A 26,766-nucleotide genomic window follows, 5' to 3' on the forward strand; every position below is an offset into this window, starting at 1 on the left:
TAATATGATGGCCTGATAATAAAAAGTAAGTTAGCAACAACCAATTACAAAGAACTCTAAGCGGATGTATTTTTTTCTTTTTTTTTTTTTAGTGTTTCATTTGGGGATTCAGATATCAGAATATTTTTATTTTATCTGTAGTAAATGATGTATTATATGCAATGACATACAATCTTGGGATTTTCTCTTGAGACACAATGAGAAATTGCAGTACTTGTGTGTTCACTCCTATTGACACCATTATATGCTGTACCCAGCGACTTCCCGTGCCTGTCACTTGCTGTGTTCCGCGCCTGAATAGATTGTTGACAGATACGTGTTATTAATTCCCACCATTCAATCTACTATCTATCCTATGTGCTGCGTTGATCCCATATAACTAGCTAAAAAGGCTTTTCCATTGTTTCCACAAGTTTATTGTAAGCAATATTTGTACAGCCTATGTATAAAAATCTTCACAACAATTGATCCAGGGGGGTTTCCAGCTCTTTGGGTAGGGGTACCTGAAAATACAAATAAACACACAAATTTAAATTAGGAAACGAATATTTATCTGATGTGTTACATGATATTTTCATTGAAATGTTATATTTTAAAATATATTAGCTGAAGACAGTTGATTAGGACAGCAGGTTTTAGTTGCTAGGACTTGTTTCTAGGGGGTTATAGGGCAATGGGGGCACCATGTCACCCTGAATCCTTTTCCTTTGGACACAAAAGGGGGTATTAAGTGACATAACGAAAGAGGGGAGCTACAGGTCTAATGTTTTAGAATTTGCTGTATTTTCTAATCCTACGGGTTTTACTTAGTCCACATGTGCCTCTCACATAAATCATACAATCAAATTTCCTCCAGTAAAGTCTCTGGGTAATCTTTTGCATCATTAATAACAAAACAGTCGGTGAAACTTGATTTAAAGCATGTCCTTATTTGCAAGAATCTATCTATCTATCTATCTATCTATCTATCTATCTATCTATCTATCTATCATCTATCTATCTATCTATCTATCTATCTATCTATCTATCTATCTATCTATCTATCTATCTATCTATCTATCTATCTATCTATCTATCTATATATCTATCTATCTATCTATCTATCTATCTATCTATCTATCTATCTATCTATCTATCTATCTATCTATCTATCTATCTATCTATCTATCTATCTATCTATCTATCTATCCTATCTGGTTCAAGGTATGTCCTAAATTCCAAATGTGTTGACTGCACAGTATGACACCTCTTAAGCTGATTATACAATTTTTCCACCATTTAGCCGAACAAAAACAAAAAAGAGGAAAATACATTAACAGATACTTCCATCCATACAAATGAGATGAATGAAGGAATCCCTTTCCCCAATCACCTGTTGGAACATTGTTTTCTGACAGCGGCATCTGCAAAGCAAAAGCAGCATTGTCACCCTAGGCTGCTTGCTCTTTCGACTGCAAAGCTGACTAAGCCTAATGAGTTGCTGGCCAGGAAGGAGAAGCACAGATTTAAAAAAAACAAAATTGTAAGTATGAAAACAGATTTAAATAATAATAATAATTAGTATTAAATCCTAGGAAAAAAGTTATGGCTAAGGTTATGCTATGCTGCAGAAGGGTGCACTCGTTTAAGTGTGCAGGGTGTATGAGAAGACTGAATAAACTTGGTTAAGTAGAAAACCCTTTAAATTGGAATGACTCACCGCTTTAAGATAAGCCACGTTACTCTGGCGAATATCTTGCAAAAGTTCATCCCTTGGCGTCAGATTGACAAGAGGTGGTGGCCGGTTTCTTGGCACTGGCTTGAGAGTTTTTATTACATCCCTGAGATTGGTTTTCTCTGACGGCTCTGAATTTTGAGACGTGCTTGACTTGGGTGCTGCTCTCTTTAGTTGTATCATGTCTCGCAGGCTGGTTTTATCTGCCTCTTCTCTCAACTTTTGGGCAACAGACTTTGGCTGGAATTTTTTTAGTTTCACATCCTTGAAAGGTGGGGGTTCAGCATTGACCTTGTTTTCTGAGCTAAGCTGTGGCTTGCTTTGTTTATTTTTTCGGAGCGGTGGGATTGGAATCTTAGGCTCTTCAGGAATTGTTGGCATTCTCGAGTTAGGAGCTTGTGAAGCTTGATTAATCATTGCCCAAAGTTGGGGGGGAATACCCAACTCCAGACCATTCTCTAGCATAGAAATGATCTCCTCCTCATCTTGTACATGTTGCTGTTTCTGTTCTTCTTTCCTTTTCTGCCTTTGCTTGTCTTGGTTTCTGGTCAGCAGATTGGTAACCACCATTCGGGGACCAGGCAGCTCAAAATGGTACCCCATCTTCAGCAAAGTGTTATTAGCCTTTAGAAGCCTTCCGATTTCCATTTCAGCATGGTGCCCCAACATATGCCTCTGATTGTGGAACCTCAATTCAGTCAAGTATTCGTTAAACTGAAGGCACCTCATGATAGCCACAATACCTTTACCTGTGATAAAATTAGACTCGATGTTCAAGGTGGCGATGCTTCTATTTTCACGTAACATGTTGGCCAAAGCAAATGCAATGTTCTCATCAGCTCCCACATTGGTCATACTGAAGGTTTTTACGTGCTTGTTCTTTTTCAGAGCATTTACAAAGTCAACCAGCATTTCCTTTGGAATATTCTCAATATTGTTCAAGTTGACCTCTTTGATGTTTGGATCATTTTTCCTGATGCTCTGCAATGTTCTGTCCAAGTCGGTTTGGTTGCCAGAAGGCCTGGCAGTCATCTTGATGAAGCTGGAGTCTATAGCTAGTTTCTTGGGGATGTTCAATTTTGAAATCCCTGCTGGCTTTATGTTTTCTGTGTTGTCCACCAGATCATTGTTAGCAGTCAGTGTGCTACCATTTGCATTCTCAGCCACAGACTCAGTTCCTTCCTCCTTCTGCTGGGTTGGTTGTTCGCCCTCGCTATCCAGTGCAGTTTTTGCACATTCCTTTTTTGGCTCTGCTTCTGGGATTTGCTTTGTATGCACCTTCTCTTGCACTTCTTTAGTGCCATCAACATGGTCGTCCTTGTTGCAGACTTTCTCCAATACTTCATTTCTATTCTCTTCTGTTGGTTGTAGTTGTTCCTCCTCTTTGTCCAGACGTTCTGGTCTTTCTTTTTCTGCTGCGGCAATTTTTCTCTATTAGTAAATAAATGGTATAAGGTTAAATTTTTGAGAAGAAGTTAAATGATCATATTCCATATCTGCTTTAAATAGATGTAAACCCTCACTGGATGACATTTAGTTTGCAAAATAGTTATATCATAAACAAGCAGCATTTTTTTTTTGTTTAAAAAAATACTTGCATCTCATTTTTTCATTCATCCCAGCGCTTCTGATTTCCTTCAGGCTCTTTTAACCACTTCCTGTCTAAATGCACTCTCTTTAGCTTGGCTGCACATCATTGCTGTGGACCAGCATACATCTACATACAGTGGTGATCGAAAGTTTGGGCACCCTAGGTAAAAATTTGTATTAATGTGCATAAAGAAGCCAAGGAAAGATGGAAAAATCTCTAAAAGGCATCAAATTACAGATTAGACATTCTTATAATATGTCAACAAAAGTTAGATCTTATTTCCATCATTTACACTTTCAAAATAACAGAAAACCAAAAAATGGTGTCTTGGCACCCTGCAGACTTATTATCTTGTACTGCCCCCTTTGGCAAGTATCACAGCTTTAAACGCTTTTTGTAGCCAGCCAAGAGTCTTTCAATTCTTGTTTGAGGTATCTTTGCCCATTCTTCCTTACAAAAGTCTTCCAGTTCTTTGAGATTTCTGGGCTGTCTGTCACGCACTGCTCTTTTAAGGTCTATCCATAGATTTTCAATCATGTTGAGGTCAGAAGATTGTGAAGGCCATGGCAAAACCTTCAGTTTACGCCTCTTGATGTAATCCCCCGTGGATTTCGAGGTGTGTTTAGGATCATTATCCATTTGTAGAAGCCATCCTCTCTTTAACTTCAGCTTTTTCACAGATGGTGGCATCAGGTTACCATCCAAAATTTGCTGAAATTTTGTTGAATCCATTTTTCCTTCTACTCGTGAGATATTCCCTGTGCCACTGGCTGCAATACATGATTGATCCACCCCCATGCTTAACAGTTGGACAGAGGTTCTTTTCATTAAATTCTGTGCCCCTTCTTTTCCAAACGTACCTTTGCTCATTCCGGCCAAAAAGTTTAATTTTAACCTCATCGGTCCACAGAACTTGTTTCCAAAATGCATCAGGCTTGTCTATATGTTCATTTGCAAAGTTCAAACGCTGATTTTTGTGGTGAGGACGTAGAAAAGGTTTTCTTCTGATGACTCTTCCATGAAGACCATATTTGTACAAGTATCTCTTTATAGTGGAATAGTGTACCACAACTCCAGTGTCTGCCAGATCTTTCTGGAGGGATGGTGCAGTCAAATGTGGGTTTTGAGTTGTTTTTCTCACAATCCTGTGAGCTGTTCTGTCTGATATTTTTCTTGGTCTTCCAGATCTTGCTTTAACTTCCACTGTTCCCGATGACTGCCATTTCTTAATTACATTTCGAACAGAGGATATTGACATCTGAAAACGCTTTGCTATCTTCTTATAGCCTTCTCCAGCTTTGTGAGCATCAACTATTTTCAGTTTCAGTTTTCTAGACAACTGCTTAGAAGATCCCATGGTGCTGATTGTTGGGGCAAGGTCAAATGAGTCTGGGCATTTAAAACCTTTGAGATTGACATCACCTGGTCTTCCCAGACGATGAATGAGAACAATCCATGACACTGGCAGGTCTCAGCCTTGCAAAGGGGGCAGTGCATGCTATAAATTCTGCAGGGTGCCCAAACTTTTGCAGACGCCATTTTTTTTTTTTCTGTAATTTTGAAAGTGTCAATGATAGAAATAAAATCTAACTTTTGTTGACATATAAGAATGTCTAATCTGTAATTTGATGCCTTTTGGAGATTTTTTTCATCTTTCCTTGGCTTCTTTATGCACATTAATGCAAATTTTTACCTGGGGTGCCCAAACTTTCGATCACCACTGTATACTATGTGTATATATACTGTACACTGCTCAAAAAAATTAAAGAACACTTTGAAAACACATCAGATCTCCAAGGGGAAAAAATATCATGCTGGATATCTATACTGATATGGACTGAGTAATGTGTTAGGAACGAAAGGATGCCACATGGTTTGATGGAAATTAAAATTATCAAGCTACAGAGGGCTGAATTCAAAGACACCCCAAAAATCAAAGTGAAAAAAGTGATGCAGCAGGCTAGTCTATTTTGCTGAAATTTCACTGCAGCAACTCAAAATGGAACTCAGTGGTTTGTATGACCCCCATGTGCTTGTATGCATGCCTGACAACATCCAGGCATGCTCCTAATGAGACAACGGATGGTGTCCAGGGGTATTTCCTCCCAGATCTGGACCAGGGCATCACTGAGCTCCTGAACAGACCGAGGTTCAACCTGGCGGCGTCGGATGGACTAAAACATAATGTCCCTGTGGTGTTCTATTGGATTAGGTCAAGCGAGCCTGGGGGCCATTCAGTGGTATTAATTTCTTTATCCTCCAGAAACTGGCTGCATACTCTCGCCACATGAGGCTGGGCATTGTCGTGCACCAGGAGGAACCCAGGACCCACTGCACCAGCATAGGGACTGACAATGGGTCCAAGGATTTCATCCCAATACCTAATGGCAGTCAGGGTGCCATTGTCTAGCCTGTAGAGGTCTGTGCGTCGCTCCATAGATATGCCTCCCCAGACCATCACTGGCCCACCACCAAGCTGGTCATGCTGAACAATGTTACAGGCAGCATAACATTCTCCACAGCTTATCCAGACCCTTTCACATCTGTCACATGTGCTCAGGGTCAACCTGCTGTCATCTGTAAAAAGCACAGGGCGCCAGTGGCAGACCTGCCAATTCTGCTGTTCAATGGCAAATGCCAACCCAGCTCCATGGTGGCAGGCAGTGAGCACAGGACCCACTAGAGGACGTCGGGCCCTCAGACCACCCTCATGAAGTCTGTTTCTGATTGTTTGTTCAGAGACATTCACACCAGTGGCCTGCTGGAGGTCATTTTGTAGGGCTCTGGCAGTGTTCATCCTGTTCCACCTTGCACAAAGAAGCAGATACTGGTCCTGCTGATGGGTTAAGGACCTTCTATGGCTCTGTCCAGCTCTCCCAGAGTAACTGCTTATCTCCTGGAATCTCTTCCATGCTCTTGAGACCGTGCTGGGAGAAACAGCAAACCTTATGGCAATGGCAAGTATCGATGTGCCATCCTGGAGGAGTTGAACTGCCTGTGCAACCTCTATAGGGTCCAGGTATCGCCTCATGCTACTAGTAGTGACACTGAGCCTAGCCAAATGCAAAATTAATGAAGAACAGTCAGAAAAGATGAGTAGGGAGAAAAAATTTATTTTGCCTCCACCTGTAAAACCATTCCTGTTTTGAAGGTTGTCTCATAGTTGCCCATCCAGTGAAACTGCTTTTAATTTATTTAACAACAAAGCAGCTGAAACTGGTTAACAGCCCCCTCTGCTACTTAACTGACCAGATCAATATCCCAGGAGTTTAATTGACTTGATGCTATACTCTGATTAAAAAGTGTTCATTTAATTATTTTGAGTAGTGTGTATATTTATATATATGTATACCTGTGGCTGGCATCAATGCTATTTGTATGTTAAGTTGCTCTCTATTGACCAATCACAGCTGAGACAGCTGGCAATGTCCTGTGACTCTGACTGTTCTGATGTTGCAGGAATTAATCCCTGTACACATACCATCTCTCTCGTGTCATGTACTCCTATAGACAGGGTCTCATGTATAAAAGTGTTTGTAACTAAGAACCGTCTCTGTTGGCCAAAGGAACAAGTCAAATCATTCCTTCCATCCTCTATTCTACACTGGAAACATGAAGGTGATAATCTGGTTTCTGTCGCCCACACAGTTCTGTTGTGCTCAACATTTCAGCCATAAAAGTAAAACCACCTCTATAAATTGCAATCTTCTTTTTTTTATTTATTTTTTTTTTTTATATATATATATATATATATATATATACTGCCAGCTTAGGTTTGATTCTGCTCAGTGACCGAAAAACATAGTTTTAAACTTGAATTAAATAAATAAGGAAAATAAATATAGAAAACGATATTCCTTTTAAAGCTGACCTTCTGGGAGACTTAAAAACTATTCTTGTAGTAGGGATCCTCCCGCAATGCACAGATTTGATGCCTGTTTTTGTCTAGGCTACTAGTAAAAATAGGTTTTACTTATCCTATCCCTCGCTCCTATAGGTTCCTCCTCTTTGTTTGACTGGCCATTTCTCCTCGGTGCTCCATGCTGGTTGCCCTCTGATGTCATCACAAACAATGTAGGACCAGCAGTCCTAAATTATGAGGGCATCGAGGACTTTCCCACAACTCAGAGCATTGATGAGAAGAGAAGAATGGAAGCTGCTGGGGGAGCAAGGGATAAGGTAAGTAATATTTATTTTATTGGTACCATGGACAAGAAAGATTAAAGGTAGAATTCCATTGCCAAGTTAAATAGTTAATTTGACCAAGCTGGCCCAAACTATTTCCATTACTAAACGAAGCAGGGACGACTCCGTTGTCAGAATATACTAATCAACGCTGCCGCTCATTGGTTGCAGCTGCTGATTGAATGAAAATTCTCCAACATCAAATGTTGGATCAACTTCTGTTGAGCAGGAATGGCCATAGATAAATCAAAATTTGTCCAGTTCCTGCTAAACCAGTCAAATTTTGATCCATCAATGGTCACCCTAAATGCTTTTCCACTATTCATGAGAAGCCTTGTTTTTTTATCAATAAATACAATGCTTCCTCTAAATGGCCAAGGTGGCGAGGCGGGCAGATGAAGTCACAATTTCCACCTCAGCCAATGAGTATTCGTTGATAAAAATACAAGGCTTCTACTGAATGGCAGAGAAGCACTAAACCCAACTCTCTTAACCACTTAAGCCCCGGAGGATTTGGCTGCTGAAAGACCAGGGGGTATTTTGCAATTCGGCACTGCGTAAATTTAACGGACAATTGCGCGGTCGTGCGACGCTGTACCTAAACGAATTTGACGTCCTTTTTTCCCACAAACAGAGCTTTCTTTTGGTGGTATTTGATCACCTGTGCAATTTTTTTTTTTTGATCATGCGCTATAAACAAAAAAAGAGCGTCAATTTTGCAAAAATAACAATATTTTTCACATTTTTTTATATGAAATTCCCCAAAAAAAATGTAAAAATCAAAATTTTTTAACATTTTCAGCCAATTTGTTTTATGCTACATATGTTTGGTAGAAAAAATCACAAAAAGCGTATTTTGATTGGTTTGCGCTAAAGTTATCGCGTTTACTAACAAAGGGAAAGATTTTTGTCATTTTTGTTGTTTTTTTTTTAACGCGTAATGGCGGCGATCTGTGATTTTTACATTGGGGCGGACAGATCGGACCCTTGACTGACATTTTTGACACTTTTAGGGTTACGAGTGACATTTCTACAGTAATCAGTGCTATATATATGCACTGTTACTGTAAAATTACACTGGCAGTGAAGGGGTTAACTTTATTCGAGAGGGAGGGGCTGTGTGTGTCCCTAGGGGCGTGATTCTATCTGTGATTGGCTGTGGCTTGAGCTGTAGGAACAATGATCAACGGTCCTACATAGTAGAACCGTATGATCATTGTTTCTACACAGAGGAGAATGACAGGCGGCTTGTTTACACAAGCCGCCTGACTTTCTCCCTCTCCCCCGACGATCGCTGAGTGACCGGCGGACATTGGGTCCGCCGGTCACACGCGCGGGGGGGTCCGTGACCGCGCGGGAGCGCGCCGTCTGCGGCGCGCGCTCGCTCCCCAGAGCCTCACAGGCTAGTGACGTACCGATACGTCACTCTGCCTGTGAGGGGCTGACCGCCGCAGTATATGTACTTGCGGCGGTCGGCAAGTGGTTAATGTCCAGCAACAGACGCAAAGTCACCAGAACATGCGCGTACTGTATGTACAGTGGCTAATGCTACCATAGTGGAATATTGTACACCCAGCAGCCACATCATTTAGTAATGGAAATAGTTATTTTGGACGAGCTTGACCCCCAAAAAACTATTTAAAGGGCAAGGGGGGAGCCCCTCTACAATGGTAGTTGCACGTTTTTCTGTAGTTCAGCTTTAAAGTGGTCATAAAGGCTAAAAAGGTTTTTAACCTTCATGCATTCCATACATGAAGGTATAAAATCTTCTGTGTGCAGCTCCCCCCCCCCCCAATACACAAGCCTCATCGTGATCCAGCAATGTGCACGAGAACATCGTCTTTCCCGGGTCTCTCCCTCCTCATTGGCACAGCAAAGCCATTGGCTCCCACTTCAGTTAATCACAGCCAGTGGGGAGGGAGTAAGGATGAAGGCGCGCTGCGCGCTGTGTGACCTATGGACACACAGAAGTGGCTCAGGAGCAAGCATGTACGAGTGCCCCCATAGCAAGCAGCTTGCTATGAGAGCACCTGGCAAGGGGGAGAGACAAGGAGCACCAGCTGGGGACCCAAAAAGAGGAGGATGGAGGCTGCTCTGTGCAAAAACAACTTTTTATTTTGGATAGAACGGGTAAGAGTTAAACTGGTAGGAAAGTGACCCCCCCCCCCCAACTAAAAAAATTCCCCTGAGGGTTATTATCATAATGTGCTAGTATGCAGTACTAATGAGACGAAAATCGGACGTTTGTTGACGGAGGACAAAAATTTGCCTGCACATCAGGATTCAGCCGAAAAGTCGGAGTTGGCTGTCGAAAGCACCATACTAACAATCCGAAAATCGGCAGATCGGTCGACGGACGAAATTTCCCTTCCAAATTTCTTATCGTGTGTACGGGCCTTAAGTGTAATTACCCCGGTAGACAGTTGTCATCATCAGAACAGATGTCTCCAATGGAGGGCTTCCCTTCTATTTCTGTTCTGAAGACAGCTGCACAATTTTGGATTTCCCATTACTTTCTGTTCCAGTGATGATGGTCAAAAGGCCAGACAGAGAGGCTGTATTTCATACAGACAGCAATATACCTGAAGGTAGAAAGAAGATGTGGGGTGCTCCAGGTGAGTATTTCACAACATGAAAGGAAAGATAATCCTGCATATATCATCTTTACCTGAGATAAGAGCCAACCTTTGGCTATTACACCTAAGGATAATCTTTCCTTTCATGTTGTGAAATACTCTATCAGGATCAACAAGTATTTTTTGCACTTAGTAAACAGATATAACAAAATGCTTTCAATGGTATATTAAACAGATCACAAGGAAGCAAATAAATAAGTTCACAGGGTTTAAAGAGAAAGTAAAGCTTCCACTGTAACTTGTACCTATAGGTAAGCCTATGATAAGGCTTACCTATAGGTACTAAAAATATCTCCTAAACTTGCACCGTTTAGGAGATATTTACTTTGCATGCAGCCAGTGACATCACTGGCGCATGCGCTCTGAAGGAACGGCCGCCCGTGCCGTTACTGCAGAGCCCTGTGCCATGAACGACGGCTGCCACACGCATGCGGGAGTGACGTCATTGCGGCTACGGCCAATCAGATTGCCGGAGGACGCAAACCTGAAAGGAAGACGGGTGAACATGTCGGCCGTGTCATCGGTGAATGGGCAGCGCTGCGGGGGCTTCGTCCTAAGGGAAGTATTTCATAATGAGCTAGTATGCGATACATTCTAGCTCATTATGCCTTTGCCTTTAGGGTTTTTATTTTTTGTATTTTGGGAGGTTTACAACCTCTTTAACCACTTCTGGACCGAAAGGTTTTACCCCCTTAATGATCAGGCCATTTTTTTCAATTCGGCACTGTTATTTTAACGGACAATTGCGCGTTCGTGCAAATAAGATGGAGGTCCTTTTTTTCCTACAAATAGAGCTTTCTTTTGGTGGTATTTTGATCACCTGTGCAACTTTTTTTAATTTTTGCGCTATAAACAAAAAAAGAGCAACAATTCTGAAAAAACCCAATATTTTTCAAATCCAGCTATATAACATTCCCAATAAAAAAAAATGTAAAAATCAAATTTCATCAATTTAGGCCAATTTGTATTCTGCTACATATGTTTGGTAAAAAAAAATCCCAGTAAGCGTATTTTGATTGGTTTGCACAAAAGTTATCGCGTCTACAAACTAGAGGAAAGATTTATGTCATTTTTATTTATTTTTTATTTTTTACTAGTAATGGCGGTGATCTGCGATTTTTAGCAGGACTACGACATTGCGGCGGACAGATCGGACCCCTAACTGACATTTTTTACACTTTTGGGGGGACCAGTGACATTACTACAATAATCAGTGCTAAAAAATATGCACTGTTACTGTAATAATGACACTGGAAGGGAAGGGGTTAACCTAGGGGTGATCAAAGGGTTAAGTTTGAGCCCAGGGGGTGTTTTCTAATTGAGGGGGGAGGGGCGTGTGGAATCAACACAGAGACCTGTTATCCTAAATAGGAGGATCAAAGACGCTCTGTGTTCATTCCAAAGAGAACAATGGTCTGCTGTGTTTACAACAGCAGACCATCGTTCTCTTTACATGGGAAGCGATCGCGGGTGGCTGGCGACAATCATGGCTGCTGGCCCTGTGGATTGGCTTCCCCCCGCTGCCTAATGGGGCGCATGCCCCCAGGAGTGCACCCGCGAGCCGACGTACGTATACGTCGGTTTCGCGCAGCTGAGCCAGCCTCCCGCAGTATATCTGCGGCGGGGCGGTGGGCAAGTGGTTAACTTAAAAAGTAAGTCAAAGCATCTCAGAAACAACTGAAAGTCTGAGTCTTAAATGTTTGCAATTTCCAAAATGATGAATCCGTTTCCTTGTTTGCAGTAGCTGGGCTCTTAGGCAGACCATAGAAGGTGCAAATTTCTTTCCTGCAACCACGGGTTGCAGGAAAGAAATTTGCTTGATTTCCCCCATCAACACTGACAATGCTGACAAGGAAATCCCTCTTGCCGAGGCATTGTGTTCTCCCAGCAGGGGTGAGGAAAGCTGTCCCCATCGGGAGAAGACAATGATTACAGCAGCCGCTAGCAATAATCGCAAGTAAATCCGGCAGGTTGGTTGTACCCAAGTTGATTGATCCATCAACTTGGTACATTCAGCCTGCCCATACATGGTTTGAATTTCGTCTAGTTCAGCATGATTCGCACTGTCTATGGCCGGCCTTAGGAATGATTCACAATCAGATTGCTCTTCAGAGAGCATTTGACAGCCAGTGAAGATGCGTTGTATCTCCTCCTCACACCTACTTTAACCCCTTAAACCTTGCATTAGCATGCGATTGTGTGGAAATTGTGGGGCACTCCCCTTCAGTTGAATGGGTTACATTCAGCGGTTGGTACTGCTCACTGAATATAATAGCCAGGATCATTTTTACAGTGCTGCAATGCAAAGCATGGCAACTGTGGCAAGTGTGCACCTCCTCCCACTGTATTTAAAGTGCAAGGGGGGAAGCAGTTAGGGGCAGTAAAATCACAGCCCAACTGCATAATTTTATTAACGACCCCCCCCCCCCCCCCAACTGCTAGTGTATACAAGGCCTTTTCTTATCATTGATGCGCCATAAATTCCTATGGAAACCTGGCACTCAATCCAACTTGCTCTTGTTGCATGCATTCAAAGCAAATTTTACACACCTGTTATAAAAATGAACCCAAAGTTTTTCCATTATTCCTCTGAATATAGATTACTGTTTAGAAGCAGCAAAAAAAAAAAAAGTGAAAGTTACTTGTATAATCTTTTAAAACACAGCATAAATATAATATATGGAAATATATACATATATATATATATATATGACCCGCTAAATGGGATCTCCTTTCACATTTAACAGTTCGGCTCCTCAAAGTAAGGTGATTGTTTTTTATATTATTATTTTTATCATTTAAAAAAATGAAATTTTAATTAATTTATTAATATATTTAATTAATTAAATTAAATTCACTTTGTTGGCCCATCGGTGCTTTGCCATTCCAACACAAGTATAAAAATCTACTGTAATGAAGACGGTAAGGTAACCACAGTAAAAGTTATTCATGTTATATTCGAATGTATGTGCTATTCTAAACCTTGATTTATGCTTCAACAAAAGCTGACCAATTTTATCCATACAAGATCCAGCAGGTTTAATTTAAAGTAGAATTCTGGCCAAACAATCTTAGTACAGTTTTGGACACGGGAAATTAGAAGAATCTCTCCATGGAGACACAGGATAAAAGTACCATTTTTTGGATGTATCCCCACTTGAGAAATTCTTCTCATTTCCTATCTCCGTAACATTGGCACTAAGGCCAATCTGTAACCATCTTGGGACACAGACACCCATAAAGCCAGACCGATTCTATGACTTCGGACTTTTTTCAATTATTGAGCTAAGCTGAGAAGCAACTCATTGAAAGTCACTGTTTGCACCCTTATTGCAGGAATTGTACAACTATCAAACTAGAATTACGTCTTTAATAAAACGCCTGTGCTTATGTGTACAAATTACCCAAAAAGGTGTTATTAACAAAAAAACACTCACCAACAGTGATTTTAATACATTTTGGTACAGTTTAACACCCCCCAATGTGGCTTGTATGTATGCAAGGGATACTGTGGATTGGTGAAGCGGTGGATTCCCCTACTGATGTGTGATACCAGAACCATATCGCTGTTAGACCTATTTATTTACAAAGGTTATTTATTTCCAGTGAGTGTGGTGTGACACTGGGGAAGAGCAATGAGAGCAATTTATATGCGATTGGAGCACAAAACTGGCACCATAGAGCAATTTTAGAGAAAGTTCTAAAGATCTATGCATGCACTTTATCTGGAGCCCCTTAATCTGAAAATGTTGCACTGGATAAAGAGAATGAAGGGCACTGGAGACCTTTATCAATTTATTTATTGGTTTGTGGGCATTGACCTAATAATAAATTCATTATCAAACTAGAAAAACTGATCTGCGTTCACCGGAGTACCCCACAAAAGTTTGATAAACTGTGAGCTGGCAGGTTGGTGTAGAAAAAAAAAATAGGATAACATGGGTTCCAACTATTTCCTATTCTCTCCCAAACTGAAAAAAGAGAAGTAAGATTTGGATTACATTTTAAAGCATACAGTATGTAAACCCTAAAAAAGTATTTCTCTTATTTGCTCCCTTTTGGTCCATTATATATAACATTGCATGTGTTTTGCCTTGTGCTTTCCATTCCTCAGTCTTTTCTCAATGTTCTCAGAAAGTGTGTTAGGACTACAGACCCCCCCCCCTCCCCACCCCCACATGTTATGGAGATGAGTAAAAAGGGAGATCTTCTACAGTCTTAAAGGAGAAGTACAACCAAAGCTTGTTTGGCTTGTCTTTCTCCTATGGATCACAGGAGTGCAGATCATTTTGCAGACCCGTTTTCAGCAGAGAGCGGTCTGAACTCCACTGTCTGCTGACCTCACAGTTGGTCCAGGCACCGCGTCATCATGGCCATGAAGTCAGTATCCACCCACATGCCTGGACTGGCACTCAGCTCAGCCATTCAGCGAGCCGCTGAGAGCCTGAGCCAGCTGTTCACGCCTCCTCCACAGCCCAGAGCTCCAGTGAACGAGGAAGGGGCAGAGCAAAGAGCTGCCGGCTGGCAGTGTTCGATCGCTCAGTTCTCAGGGTTAGAGATGACAGGGAACAGATGCAGCATCGGACTGATGCTTCATCCACCTAGGTAAGTATAAATTTAAAAAAAAAAAAACATACATCTCTTTTAACATACTTCCTGTACTAGGATAACAATGCTGCTCCATTATGGATACAGTACACTAAATCAATGTTGCCATTTTACACAGGAAATGTGTTACGTACAGATTCATCAGGTGACCATAAAGAAAACAACCCTGAAACAGTAAATGAATGCAGCCACCACATCTAAGGTGTCATGTACTTTGGGTGTTTAGCCCATGTGCGTCAAATCCTGGCGTTTTTGGGTGCCTGGGAGTCACAGGTGCAGCGCCCAGCTCTGCTGCCTACTGCCTGTCATAGTCTATAATAGGCTCAAATACACGGTGGCTGGGCACTGTTCCAAGTGCTACTCGTGTTTAGGGCTGTATGTATTCAGGAACACATGAAGCCCAAGGAATGGTAAGCTGCAATCTATTACGATTTTGTTCTTGGGTTAACATTCCCTTTAAGCCCCCCCCCCCCCCCCGTTCACATTGGAACAACTTGTCATGCAATCAAGTCGCATCCTAGTGCCGGCAATGGCACTGTTCAAATCGGTGTGACGCCGACTATGCGGTGCCACACTGATTTGAAAAAGTAGTACATGCACTACTTTTGGTGATTTTGAGTGTGACTAGAATAGACATCTGTGCATGAAGCCACACAGATGTCTTTAAAGTCGAGGATAACACCCCTGTACTGTACATGTTTTTGCAGTGTTCTTTTTTGACTTCTCAAAAGCATCAGTTACAGCCTGCAGACGTGCATATTGGGTTCATAGATTTTTCTAAACTTTTAAAAATATATTTATTTCTCAATTTCTAAATTCATAAAGAATACAGATCATGCCAAAAATGTTATGCTTTTTTTTCATATTTGTGATCCTTCTTTCTTTTTTTCTGTGCCTTTACTCTTTCTCTCTCTCTCCCCGTCAGCCTCATCCCACCTGGCAATTAACACCCCACCCCCTGTCATCCTCATCCTCATCTCACCTGGCAACCCACTGATACCTTGCTAACACCCCACCCCCTGCCATCCTCATCACACCTGGCACTCCACTGCAACCTTCCTAACACACTACCTCCTGTCATCCTCATCACACCTGGCACCCCACTGATACCTTGCTAACACCCCACTCCCTGTCATCCTCGTGTTCATCACACCTGGAACGTCACTGTAACCTTACTAACACCCCACCCCCTGTTATCCTCATCACACCTGGCACCCCACTGATACTTTGCTAACACCCCACCCCGTCATCCTCATCACACCTGGCACACCACTGCCAGCTTGTCAACACCCTACCTCCTGTCATCCTCATCACACCTGACACCCCACTGTTGCCTTGCTAACACCCCACCCACTGTCATTCTCATCCCCCCTATAACCCACTGCCAGCTTCCAAACACCTGCATTGGGAAAGCAGCTTATTCCAATGTTGAGAGGATAAGGGTCTCTTCCCCACAAATACTGTATGTGGTGTTGGGTAACTTGGTTTATGGACGGGGGCATATTGAAATAAGGAACACTATGTTAACAATAAAGATGCCACTGCAGGTGAATGATTACATGTTACTAAACCCACCATAGTAAACTCAGTCTGTATATGCAGTAAAGCATGCTTGTTATACCCCTTTGGGTAACTAGCTAGCTAAATATACAGAGGTGAACCAAAGTCCATAAGTCCATATAGAGAGAAAAATCAGATGCTGAAATTGTGGCCGTAAATCCAACACCAATCTTGCAAATGGAGTTTCTGGCAGAGATCACACAAACAATAAAGGATGTACCCTTACCAGACAGTTGGACCCCCTGTTACGGAAGGTCAAACAGGCGTGCGAAGTCAGTCATTTGCAAGATTGGTGTTGGATTCACGGCCACAATTTCAGCATCTGATTTTTCTCTCTATATGGACTTATGGACTTTGGTTCACCTCTGTATATTTAGCTAGCTAGTTACCCAATTTAGTGGCGTTGTATCATCTCTACATTTACTTTTGGTTTGATATACTTTGTACGAGCAGCCTTTTTTTAGCATTACCTTCTTTGTGCGCAGCTTTCTTCCTATTATTGTTATACCCCTTAGTATTGAACCTAAGGGGTAATCTTCTGCATTGTGTAAAAAGGCTGTTTTATCCTGTCTTCTCTGTTCCTTCCCTTCTTCCACAGACTCCAAAAAATAACCACATTTTTGCAAAGTCTATAGAATCAGGCTGCTCAGTTTGGTGTCTATTGCTAGAGAGTTGTTTTTTTCTTGGGAGAGTACATGTGATCAGCACAGGGCCAATCAGCACTGTGCAGACATGTTCAGACAGAGAATTAAGGGTCTTGAAGCCTGATAGGACAATAGTGGTAGATATTAAAACTCCTCCTACAATCTATCAGCACACACTGATACAAGTCACAAGAGAGCACTAACTGCTATATACAGCTGATGAAAAAAGGTATTTGTGGTCGGTTAATTAATGATGATTGGAACTGCGAGTATGGTTAAGTCGGTGTGGTGTGCCGGAACCGACGTAGGGGGTAGGCCTGTAGATAAAAGAGGGCCTCCCGAGGGATAGTGTACCAAGGAAAAAAGGGTGAAGGTGGGTGGGGTGACAGCGAGTGACGCGGCAGGCGGGGAGGGGAGGAGCAGCGTCTAAAAGGCACGCTAGCTCCTCTCACAAATACAGGCCTGCGGCCTAACACTTGTGGTCGGTTAATTAATGATGATTGGAACTGGGAGTATGGTTAAGTCGGTGTGGTGTGCCGGAACCGACGTAGGGGGTAGGCCTGTAAATAAAAGAGGGCAAAAAGGAAGCAGTAAACACACTTATTCATGACACGACTTATGATACAAGATTCTTGAAAGCCAACCTTACCTCTTTCTCCGGATGTGAGATGAATGCGTGGAAAATAGCTGATTCCCACCGCCCTAGATATTAATTATGTGCCCTGGCGTATTGGCACTAGAAGCAGCTGAAGCCGCCCCCATTCAGAACGAATGTCCGTAATGCGATGAGGGGTCCCAGCCTAATTCAAAGCATAACGTGCGTATGTAAAATAATTTAGTAGTGGTTAGGGGACTACCTGACAGGGAGAATAGCGGAGAGCGGCTGGGAGTGGCCTGAGCTGGTAGATGTTTTAGGATATCTAGGGCACCAGTTAATCTCGATCGGGTAGAAGGGAAGCCAACGGATGGCATATCTGCCCGGTCTTTGAACGTCGGAGTGTAAAGGACGTAGTGGTCCTCTACCTACCTAAAACCTCTTGAGGAGGCATGATAGCCTGACTGACTGGGACGCAAAGGCAAATTCTCCTGGTCTAAGGAACCCATAAGGCTAAAACATGGAGGCTTGATGACTAGGTTGTATGAGGTTCGAATGGTAATGTGACCAGTACGCCAGAAAAGGTCCGGAATTCCCATCTATGGGCAAACGCACATTGTCTCATGATGAACTACCTTACTAATACCTTACAATACTTCCTTCACCGGGTAAGCCCTGAGGAAAGGAGAAAGCTTGGAGCAGATGACAAGTTGTGGTGTCGAATGCCAGACAAGTAAAGTTTGAACGTGTTGAATGAAAGTCTGAGCTGAAAGGTGGCAAAAACAGCGAATGCGACCATGGTTTAACTGAACGACCGTGTAAGTCAAATTCTACTGAGAACCTTGGAAGATGGTCATGGCTCTGACGTAAGCCCTCCTGGTGTTCGCAGATAAGGCTACCCGAGACACTTGACACTGTGTGCCAAATCCAGGCTGGCCCAGGATCAACTTGTCGAACTTTGGGGAACTTGTGATGTGAACGCAGAAGAGGAAGAACTGAAAGGTGGCCGCCAACCAGGACAGCCAGCGAACTAGCCTCACAATGATCAAAGAAGATGAACGGCCCTAAATTGATTACGTCGCAGGCTGCCCTGTTGACACTGTAACACTTCACAGCCATTCCTGACCAGGATTGTCCCATGCGAAAGCCGCTGTCACTATCAGGTAAATTCCTAATGAGGCCGAAGTTTCGCGAAAGGCCGGTAAGCCAAGAGACTCTTCCAGCCAACAATCTCTTAACCAAGAGTTTTTATATGTTGCTGCAACCCCGGTACCGGCGGCTGCGTCCGTCCGGAAACTGTGGATAGGCGGATAACAGAGGGATGAACATGGAGACCCCATTTCAGTGTTCCAGGAATTCCATCCACATGGCCAGGTTTGCCCTAGCCGGGGAATCTGAGCGACCAAAAGTTCACCTGGAAGGCCTGGTAATAAGCCCAATGCCTAGAAATAAATGACCTACCTTGGGGAATAAAGCACATCGCAAAGAACAAAGAACCTACCAGGATTGTAGATCCTTACTAGTAAAAGTTCCAACTTGTAGGAACTTGACTACGCCCTTGCGAAAGCGCCCGAGTTTGTCCACGGGGAGACTAGACTGCGTGGTGTCGGAATCGAGTGTGATGACTAGGAAGACTAGACTAGTGGTGGGTTCAGTAGTCTAGTCTAGTGACAGGGGGACGCCTAAGGTAGTAACAGTGCTACAGTGCCTTGAGACAGACAGGGTTGCAGTCGCTATGTACGACCAACAGGAAAACCATCCACATGATGTCACCTCGTGGGGCACCTCGAGACATAGAGGAGGAACCAGCAGAGAGTCTCAGCAAATGTGACGAATCTTCTCGGGCTACTCTTGGCCCCAACGTGAGACTAACAGCAAAGTAACATTCCTCTGCCCTTGACACCATGAACATGCCAAAAGGAGGAACGAACGGGTAACAATTTGAAGGCGTTTGGAGTTATCGGACTAACTGAGCCATGCGGCCCTACCTGCCTTCAAGATTGCTTGAATGGCATAATCCACGGTGAAAAAGTAAAGAGAGAATTTTTTGTATGGAGATGGAATGAGGGCAATTCAGGCTCGGGTTAGTGGACGAGGGCAATTCATGCTCGGGTTAGTGGACGAATGAGGAGCAGATTAATGACCAGATTTTTTTTTTTTTTTCGAATAAACGCTAGACTATCCCAATAGGGTTTGTGCTCCAGGAGGCTTAGAAGGGCACATGGATTTGCATAGGCCCGAAAGCATATGGAACAGACGTGCAGTAGTCTGCAGGCGCTAAAATTACAGGCACCTCCATTAAGGTTATTGCATAAATGAGCCAAATAAACGACGGGATGACCAAGCTTGTCCCTTAGGTCACATTGATCAAGCTTACTAGCTCCCCACGAGGAACCAGGAAAGGAGGGATCGGCCTCTGTGGGGCCCAGGTCGTCAGTATGAGAGGTGAAAGAGCAGACTGCACAAGTCGGGGCACAAAGCCTGCAAAATATCTGAAAAAGAGTTCCGAGCCCAAGAAGCTCTAGTGAGAACGGATGTTAGACTATGCCAAGGCTGCAACTGTTTAGCTGATACAGACTTGTGGAAGTCGTAGAACAAGAAACCCCCCCCCCCCCCGTACTTGTGGCCTAAGTCAACCACTTCATGAAGGAATAAATCTAATACCTCCCGGCATGCAGACGCACGGAGCACGCAATGTCCCTGTAGATGCCGAAGGCTAAGACAAAATCTGGTATGGTAAGCTTGTTGAGTCTTGGGTCTCAGCCTTCAATACGATGGCCAAATCACCGCAATTGTACACCCAGTTTCCTACAACGTCTTGGGAGACAACCAGCAAGGAAACCGGATTCATGTCCTTTCATCTAAGATGTCCTTGCGGAGGGCTAGGGGGACCATGTGTGCTGGGGTAAAGACTGGGGAAGCAGAAGGGGAGAAAGTGGCGAGGCTGGGGGCCTACCCTGCCAGCTGTTAGGAGCGAGAGCCTGTAACGGCCTAGAGGGAGGTGGGACCACGTGGGATGGCCAGCGTATCCAGTTGGACAGTCTGTCACTGTTTGACTGTAGTGATCACAAGATGGTGTCTAGTGTCCCTTGTATGTCCGTCCTAACCCCCCCCCCCCCGACAGCTGGTACCCAGTCCAGGATTCCCAGGATGTGCTGAGAGCTGTACGTAGAATTCAGCCTTCTTGCCGTAGCTGAAAAAGGGGGCGCCCCTGTGGTGCAAAACAGACGAAATCCTGGGGATGGTCCAGGGTCTTAAAGGGCCTGGCGTGGAAGTTTCTCGCAATTCCCTGGGGGTACCAGTTCTAACAGGGGTGGTAGGCCTAGTGGGTGTGCTTGGGGGAGACGACCCTTCACCTACGTTGGCAGCTTGAGACACGCTGAAAAAGAGAAGATAACATACAAAGGAACTTGGTTAAACAACACCGTAAAGCTAACACAGAACTGGCTGGCTAACTAGTGCCGAGGCGAAATGCTGACTACCCCGTGACAGGTGAGGCCCTGCTAGTTGCCGAGCGGCAGGTGAGAGGCTCTATCTATGATTTGGGCGTGGGGCACGAGCCACTAGCGTGGTGGCGGGGGGTTGGCCTCTCGATGACAGTAAAAGATTTAAAACGTGTGGCCGTGACAGGTGAGGCCCTAACTATGACCCCAAGAGATGGGTGGATGCGAGGCACTAACTATGATTTGGCCCGAGGGCGAAAATCTCTGTGTTGAGATTGGGGAGTTGGCCTTGCGGGACCAGCTACCAGGGAGACTAAGGCCAGCGCCTAGCCCTAAACAGCCAGTTCTCTAACCCTATACGGGGGCTTGACAAAGGGGTAGTGCAACATACCTAAAGAAGAAGTAGTAGTAGTACACAATGTAGTAGCGGTGTATATGGCCATAGCACATGCGGTAGTAACAGCATTAGTAGTGAAGAAAATAGTGTATGGCAATAAATATGGTAGTAATAGTATCAGCAGTGATGTAGCGTGGCCGTATAGTAGCGTCCACAGAAGTGACATGCGTGACGGCATGTATGGCAATAGTACACGTAAGGTAATGGTATTGGCAGCGCGTCCGTAGTGTAAGGCAGTAGCGTGTGCGGTAGTAATCGATAATATAGCAGTATATACCGCCATGGTGCACATAATGGCGTAGCAGTGTATCAGTACGCGGTTAGTTGTGGTAGTAACAGTATGCAGCGTAGCTGTTTAAACAGTAGTACACAGAAATAGGAGTGTAGCAGCACGTAAGGTGATAGTCCAAGAGGTATCAGCAGTAACAGTAAAATAACGGTAACATTGCGGCAGTACCCATAGTAAAATAGTAATCTCAGAGTAGTAGTACGCATAGTAACCATAGTATTAAGAGTAGCAATACCTATAGTAACAATAGTTTTAGAGTAGCCATACCCACATCAAAATAATAGTATTAGCAGAGTAGCAGTACCCCTGGTAACAACAGTATTAGAGTAGCAGTAACAGTAGTAACACTAGTATAAGAGTAACAATACCCATAGCAAAAAGTATTAGCAGTAACAGTACCCCTAGTCACAATAGTAATTAGAGTAGCAGTACCCAAAGTAACAAAGCAGTGTCCATAGGCAGAGCAACAGTACACAAGTAGCAGTAGAAAAAAATAACAGCATGAAGTACACAGCTAGTACCAGTGGTAAAACAGTAAGTGTAGGGAAAGGTAAGAAACAGGGCCGTGGCCTGGTGCAGGCAAGGCAGAAACAAGCCCCCCTAGAAACCCCCGAAGAAGCATGGCCGTGACCTGGTGCAGGCAAGGCAGGAATCAAGCCCTCCCCCAGAAACCCCCCGAAGAAGCAGGGCCGTGGCCTGGTGCAGGCAAAGCAGGAATCAAGCCCCCGCAGGAAACCCTCCCCCCCAACGGTACCTGCCGCCCGGAGGCCGGATGGATGGACGGCCGCACGAGCAGATGAAGTCAGTGCAGGAGGCTGAAAGCAGGCTGGAGGCAGGCCGGAGGGAAACGGCGGCGGTGGTGGTGGTGGCAGCGGTGGCGGCACGGTCGGTCAGGTCGGCGGCTGCTGCTCAACGCTGCGGTGCGGTGCCTGGAGGACCGGAAGTTCTGCTGTCCGGGATAACAGCGAGTGACGCGGCAGGCGGGGAGGAGCAGCGTCTTAAAGGCACGCTAGCTCCTCCCACAAATACAGGCCTGCGGCCTAACACTTATCAGTTTATATTTACTAAAATAATTGCATTTCCATGTTCTGTGTACTGTGGGAGACCAGATATTGTGAATGCAGGATCTGGGTTTAGTACTACTTTAAAATCGTGTGATTTCAGGTGAGGTCACACAATTTCAAAGTCACAGTCAAATTAAATGGGGGCTAAGGGCCATCCCCCTCATTCATTACACATCCCAACAAAGAAAAACCTTTTTCTTGGTGCCTTGCTTTTTAGACCTGTTCTTGGGGTTATTTGGGGCACTGATTCAGAAAATTACATTGGCATTGACTGGACTGCATCAGCTCTAGTTTCTTAGATATGGTTAGATTTATATAATTTTTCAGTCAGTTTTTGAAAAAAATCTTGTTGATTAACTTATTCTTTTGTTACCTTGTTTGTGTTTTGGCATACAAGTTAGCAGATATAGTAAGAGTGTTTACATACTTTTAATTTTACTTTGGAAAAATTGTGTCTTGTCTAAAGTGTAAGTTATTTAAGGTATAATAGTTATGATTATAAAGGAGATGTGTACATTCCAACTCATCAACTTATTTCATTTTTGCAGATCTAGCACTGTAGAGGGTATGGCTACTTTTTGTGTTTATTTCATGCTACAAGGAGATTAATCAGGGCTCAGTTCACATTGAAAACTTTGCCAGGCGACTTTGAAGCAACTTCCGGAAATCTCTGTGTAATGTTTGTGTAATGTCGGATTAAAATCACATCAACTAAGATGAGGATCCGACTTGGAGGAAACTGCCATTAAAGTCTATGGGCACAAGTCGTAGTAGTGCTAATTAAGACAGCTATTATTGAATAAAATGGGATTTCACATGTCACGTGACTTGAGGTCTCATGGATCCCAAGTCGTGGCAGAGTGAACCAAATCTAAAACACTACATTAAAATATCCAAATTTTTGATGTGCAACCAGAGTGAAGAGTGGCATATGACATGTATACGGTATGTCAAAAAATAGAGCAGACATTCCCAGAGTGTCACCCATTGTATCAACCACTGGGAAATGTCTCAAAAGATTATATCCCACTGGTAATTAACTCCATACCGTTAAGTTTTCTCCTGAGAACTCTTCTCTTTGTTAGAGGGGATGTGGACACACTGGCACTCTTTACACATATTTTGGGCTTGTAAAGGCCTCACTAGCTACTGGAATAAAGTCTTCCAGCTTATTTCCCAAATCACTGGGATTCTTACTAAACCTGACCCAGCACTAGCTTTACTATACTTAGGCATCAAGAACCTATCCTTACATTTCCGCAGCATCGTAATCATTATTCTAAGACGCTCATCACCAGACTCTGGAGGTCTGCACAAACACCGAATGTATCTGAGCTTGTGGCTCTTGTAAACCTAACCTACAACTAAAAAACTGAAAAAGGCATACTCTTAGAATATGTTCTATCTCTAAATTTAATCAGATGTGGAGTCCATGGATCCCAATAACATCTTAAAGTGTTTGATGCACTTTATAAGTTTGGTATAAATGTAGTTTCCTTATTATACCATTTATGTTTGTCATTACTGATGTGCTGCACATTATTCCTTCTCTGAGTAGTCTTAATAATCTTGTTGCTCTATATCCCTTACTGTGTGTAAAACATGTCAAACTTTAAAACCGATTAAACATTAAATGTTGGGGAAAAATAAGGGCAGATTAAGCCATTTTTGTATTCAGCAGGTAAAATATACCCAGGAACAGGTCTAACATTAGAGGCACTAAAATGTGTGTTGGCCTGTGATTTATCTTAAGTGGTAAAGCAGCACTTTTTGTTCAGTAACTTGGGTGAGTACTTGGCTTAAGGCTAGCTAGGTTCTCACTTATCGGAATTGAATGTGGTTTGACAGGAGAGTGTGACCCGCACACACTCTGGGGAAGCCGTGGTCTGCATTTGGAAAGGTTCCTGTGTGTCTTTGGCTCTGAATCAGGTGCAAATTCAGGTAGAAATTCGGACCTGATCCACACCTGTATCGGTGAACAGGGATGCATCGGACTCCTGCTGTAAGCCACGGTCGCAGCATGAGTGAACCCAGCCTTAATCCACCCAAAACTTCTGTTATCCTCACTTTCTGTCCTATTAACAATGGGTTCACCTAACAGGAAGTGAGGGAAAATCTCGAACAGGGACAAAGACAGAAATAAAAATCTAGGTACTTAAAAACAGAACGCCTCTATACAATTGTCTGCACCTTAAAAGTATGTCAAATTAAAGAGTTCATTATTATAAATGACAAACCCTATACATGTTTCATATATGTATAACACATGTAGGAGAGGTAGTAAATCCCGAATCAGTCTTTACAGTATCAAGAAGTCAAATTAAGTAGTGGAGCCCAAAACCTCTATACGTATTGCGGCATAGGCGGCTTTGAGTTCCTAGTGACTTATATTAGAGGACCCCCTCTGCAGACTCAGTGATGGCGGTTTGTTTTTTTCAGAAATAAAAATCTGACAATTTGATCTACCTTTGCTCTACTTAAAGAATAATTTCTATTTGTCTGTGTTGCTGTTGGAGATTGTCCTAATATCCTCTCTGGTGAGTTGTCACCTTGACAGTTGAGGTGAAATCTCTCAGAGGCCTGGATAGCAGTAAAAACCCAACAGGATTTTGATCTTCCCTACTTTATCCAAAACTAAGAAAATGTTTCGCTGGACATACACTTTCATTTATAATATTTCTGCTTAAAATTGATCTGCCCACTTTTATGGATAGTGCAAGAGGATTATATTATCCTGCTGGATTTTTATTCATTTTATAGTAAAGAGAATATAGCTGGAGGAGTGAGACTGACAGGAACATATCTGGGACACTCGAGTCTAACTGATTCACATCACTAAAAATTTAGGAAAAGCTACTGATCAGGAATGTTTGCTCCTGTTTTGCTGTAGCACCCAGAGACAAATTATTAGTCATTTCCTTCTATTGTGTTATGATTTACCTCAGAGGGCAGCAACGTAACGGGAACTCTCTCCTCCTCTAACATTCGCTTTGACTGCTTCTCCCAATGCATGTAATCAATGAGCGATCGGTGGTCGAAATGTCCTGTAGGTGCTTTCTCCGTCTGGTCCTTCTGTATCATCCCCACTGGTAAATTTGGATCTGGAGCCAATACTTCCATCTCTTTCTGGAGCTCCTTCAGCTCCTCCGGAGAGAGATTGGCCAAAATTTCATCTTCGTCGATGTCTCCAAAAGATTCCTGGGATTGGAGGTCAGACTGGCTAGATGAGGCATTATCTGTTCGGTTCTTCGGTGTCATCCCTCCTGGTAAATCCGTATCCGGCGCCAGAACCTCCATCTCATTCTGAAGCTCCTTCAGCTCTTCGGGAGAAAGATTAGCCAAAATTTCATCTTCATCGATGTCCTCAAAGAGCTCGTCCAAATCTGAATCTTTGTTGGACTTTGTCATGATTATTAGTGCTGTCCGAACAATGAACGTGAAGGAAATAAGACGCTACAGTACCTGTACAGAGCTCCTCACCATCAGACAAGATTCACTCCAGCTGAGGCCAGAGCTATATTAAGCTGCCACAAGGCTTCATAGAGAATTTATGATAGTGCTGCCATGTTCTGTTTTCAGCAACTGGTGTCAGCTGTGCAAACGCTTCTGACATTTGAGTACAGCTGGTCCCCCCTCCTCACATGTAGCAGTCACTTTCTAGAGGATTCCACCCACAGACAGGCAACATATGTCACTCTCTGTAGGGTCACCGCAAACCTGTAGCTGTAAAGTTTTCATGCTTTGAAATCTGACTAGCTTTACACCTGCAGGGGTACCTTCATCTTTCAGGGCAGGTACTGCTTAAAGTAAACCTGTGTTTTGACAATCCTGCTAATACTGCAAGTAAAGTTTAATAACCTCAAAACTTTGGGCCACTGACTTGGAACAAGCATGAAAATCAGGAGTCCTGACTTCACTAACTTAACTTGTTACATGCTTGTGGTGGGTCAGTAACTCAAAGTATTAAAAACAATGTTGGCCAGGTAAATAACATTTCAGGGGTTGGTTGGTTGGTAATGGCAGCTACCATGTTCATTCTT

The 26,766-nt window shown here is 43.3% G+C and overlaps 1 protein-coding gene across 1 annotated transcript; it reads right to left on the minus strand.

Moving 5' to 3' along the window:
• Nucleotides 1-207: 207 nt before the first annotated feature.
• On the minus strand, nucleotides 208-26,306 carry LMOD3 (leiomodin 3). The gene is made up of 3 exons (XM_082265565.1): nucleotides 25,667-26,306; nucleotides 1,700-3,145; nucleotides 208-503 (listed from the first exon to the last, which is right to left on the minus strand). The coding sequence occupies exons 1-3, from the start codon at nucleotides 26,132-26,134 to the stop codon at nucleotides 456-458; spliced, it is 1,962 nt and encodes a 653-aa protein (XP_082121691.1). The 5' UTR covers nucleotides 26,135-26,306; the 3' UTR covers nucleotides 208-455.
• Nucleotides 26,307-26,766: the final 460 nt, after the last annotated feature.

Source organism: Pelophylax lessonae, assembly GCF_965119305.1.
Source record: "Pelophylax lessonae genome assembly, chromosome: 8".
NCBI lineage: Eukaryota > Metazoa > Chordata > Amphibia > Anura > Ranidae > Pelophylax > Pelophylax lessonae.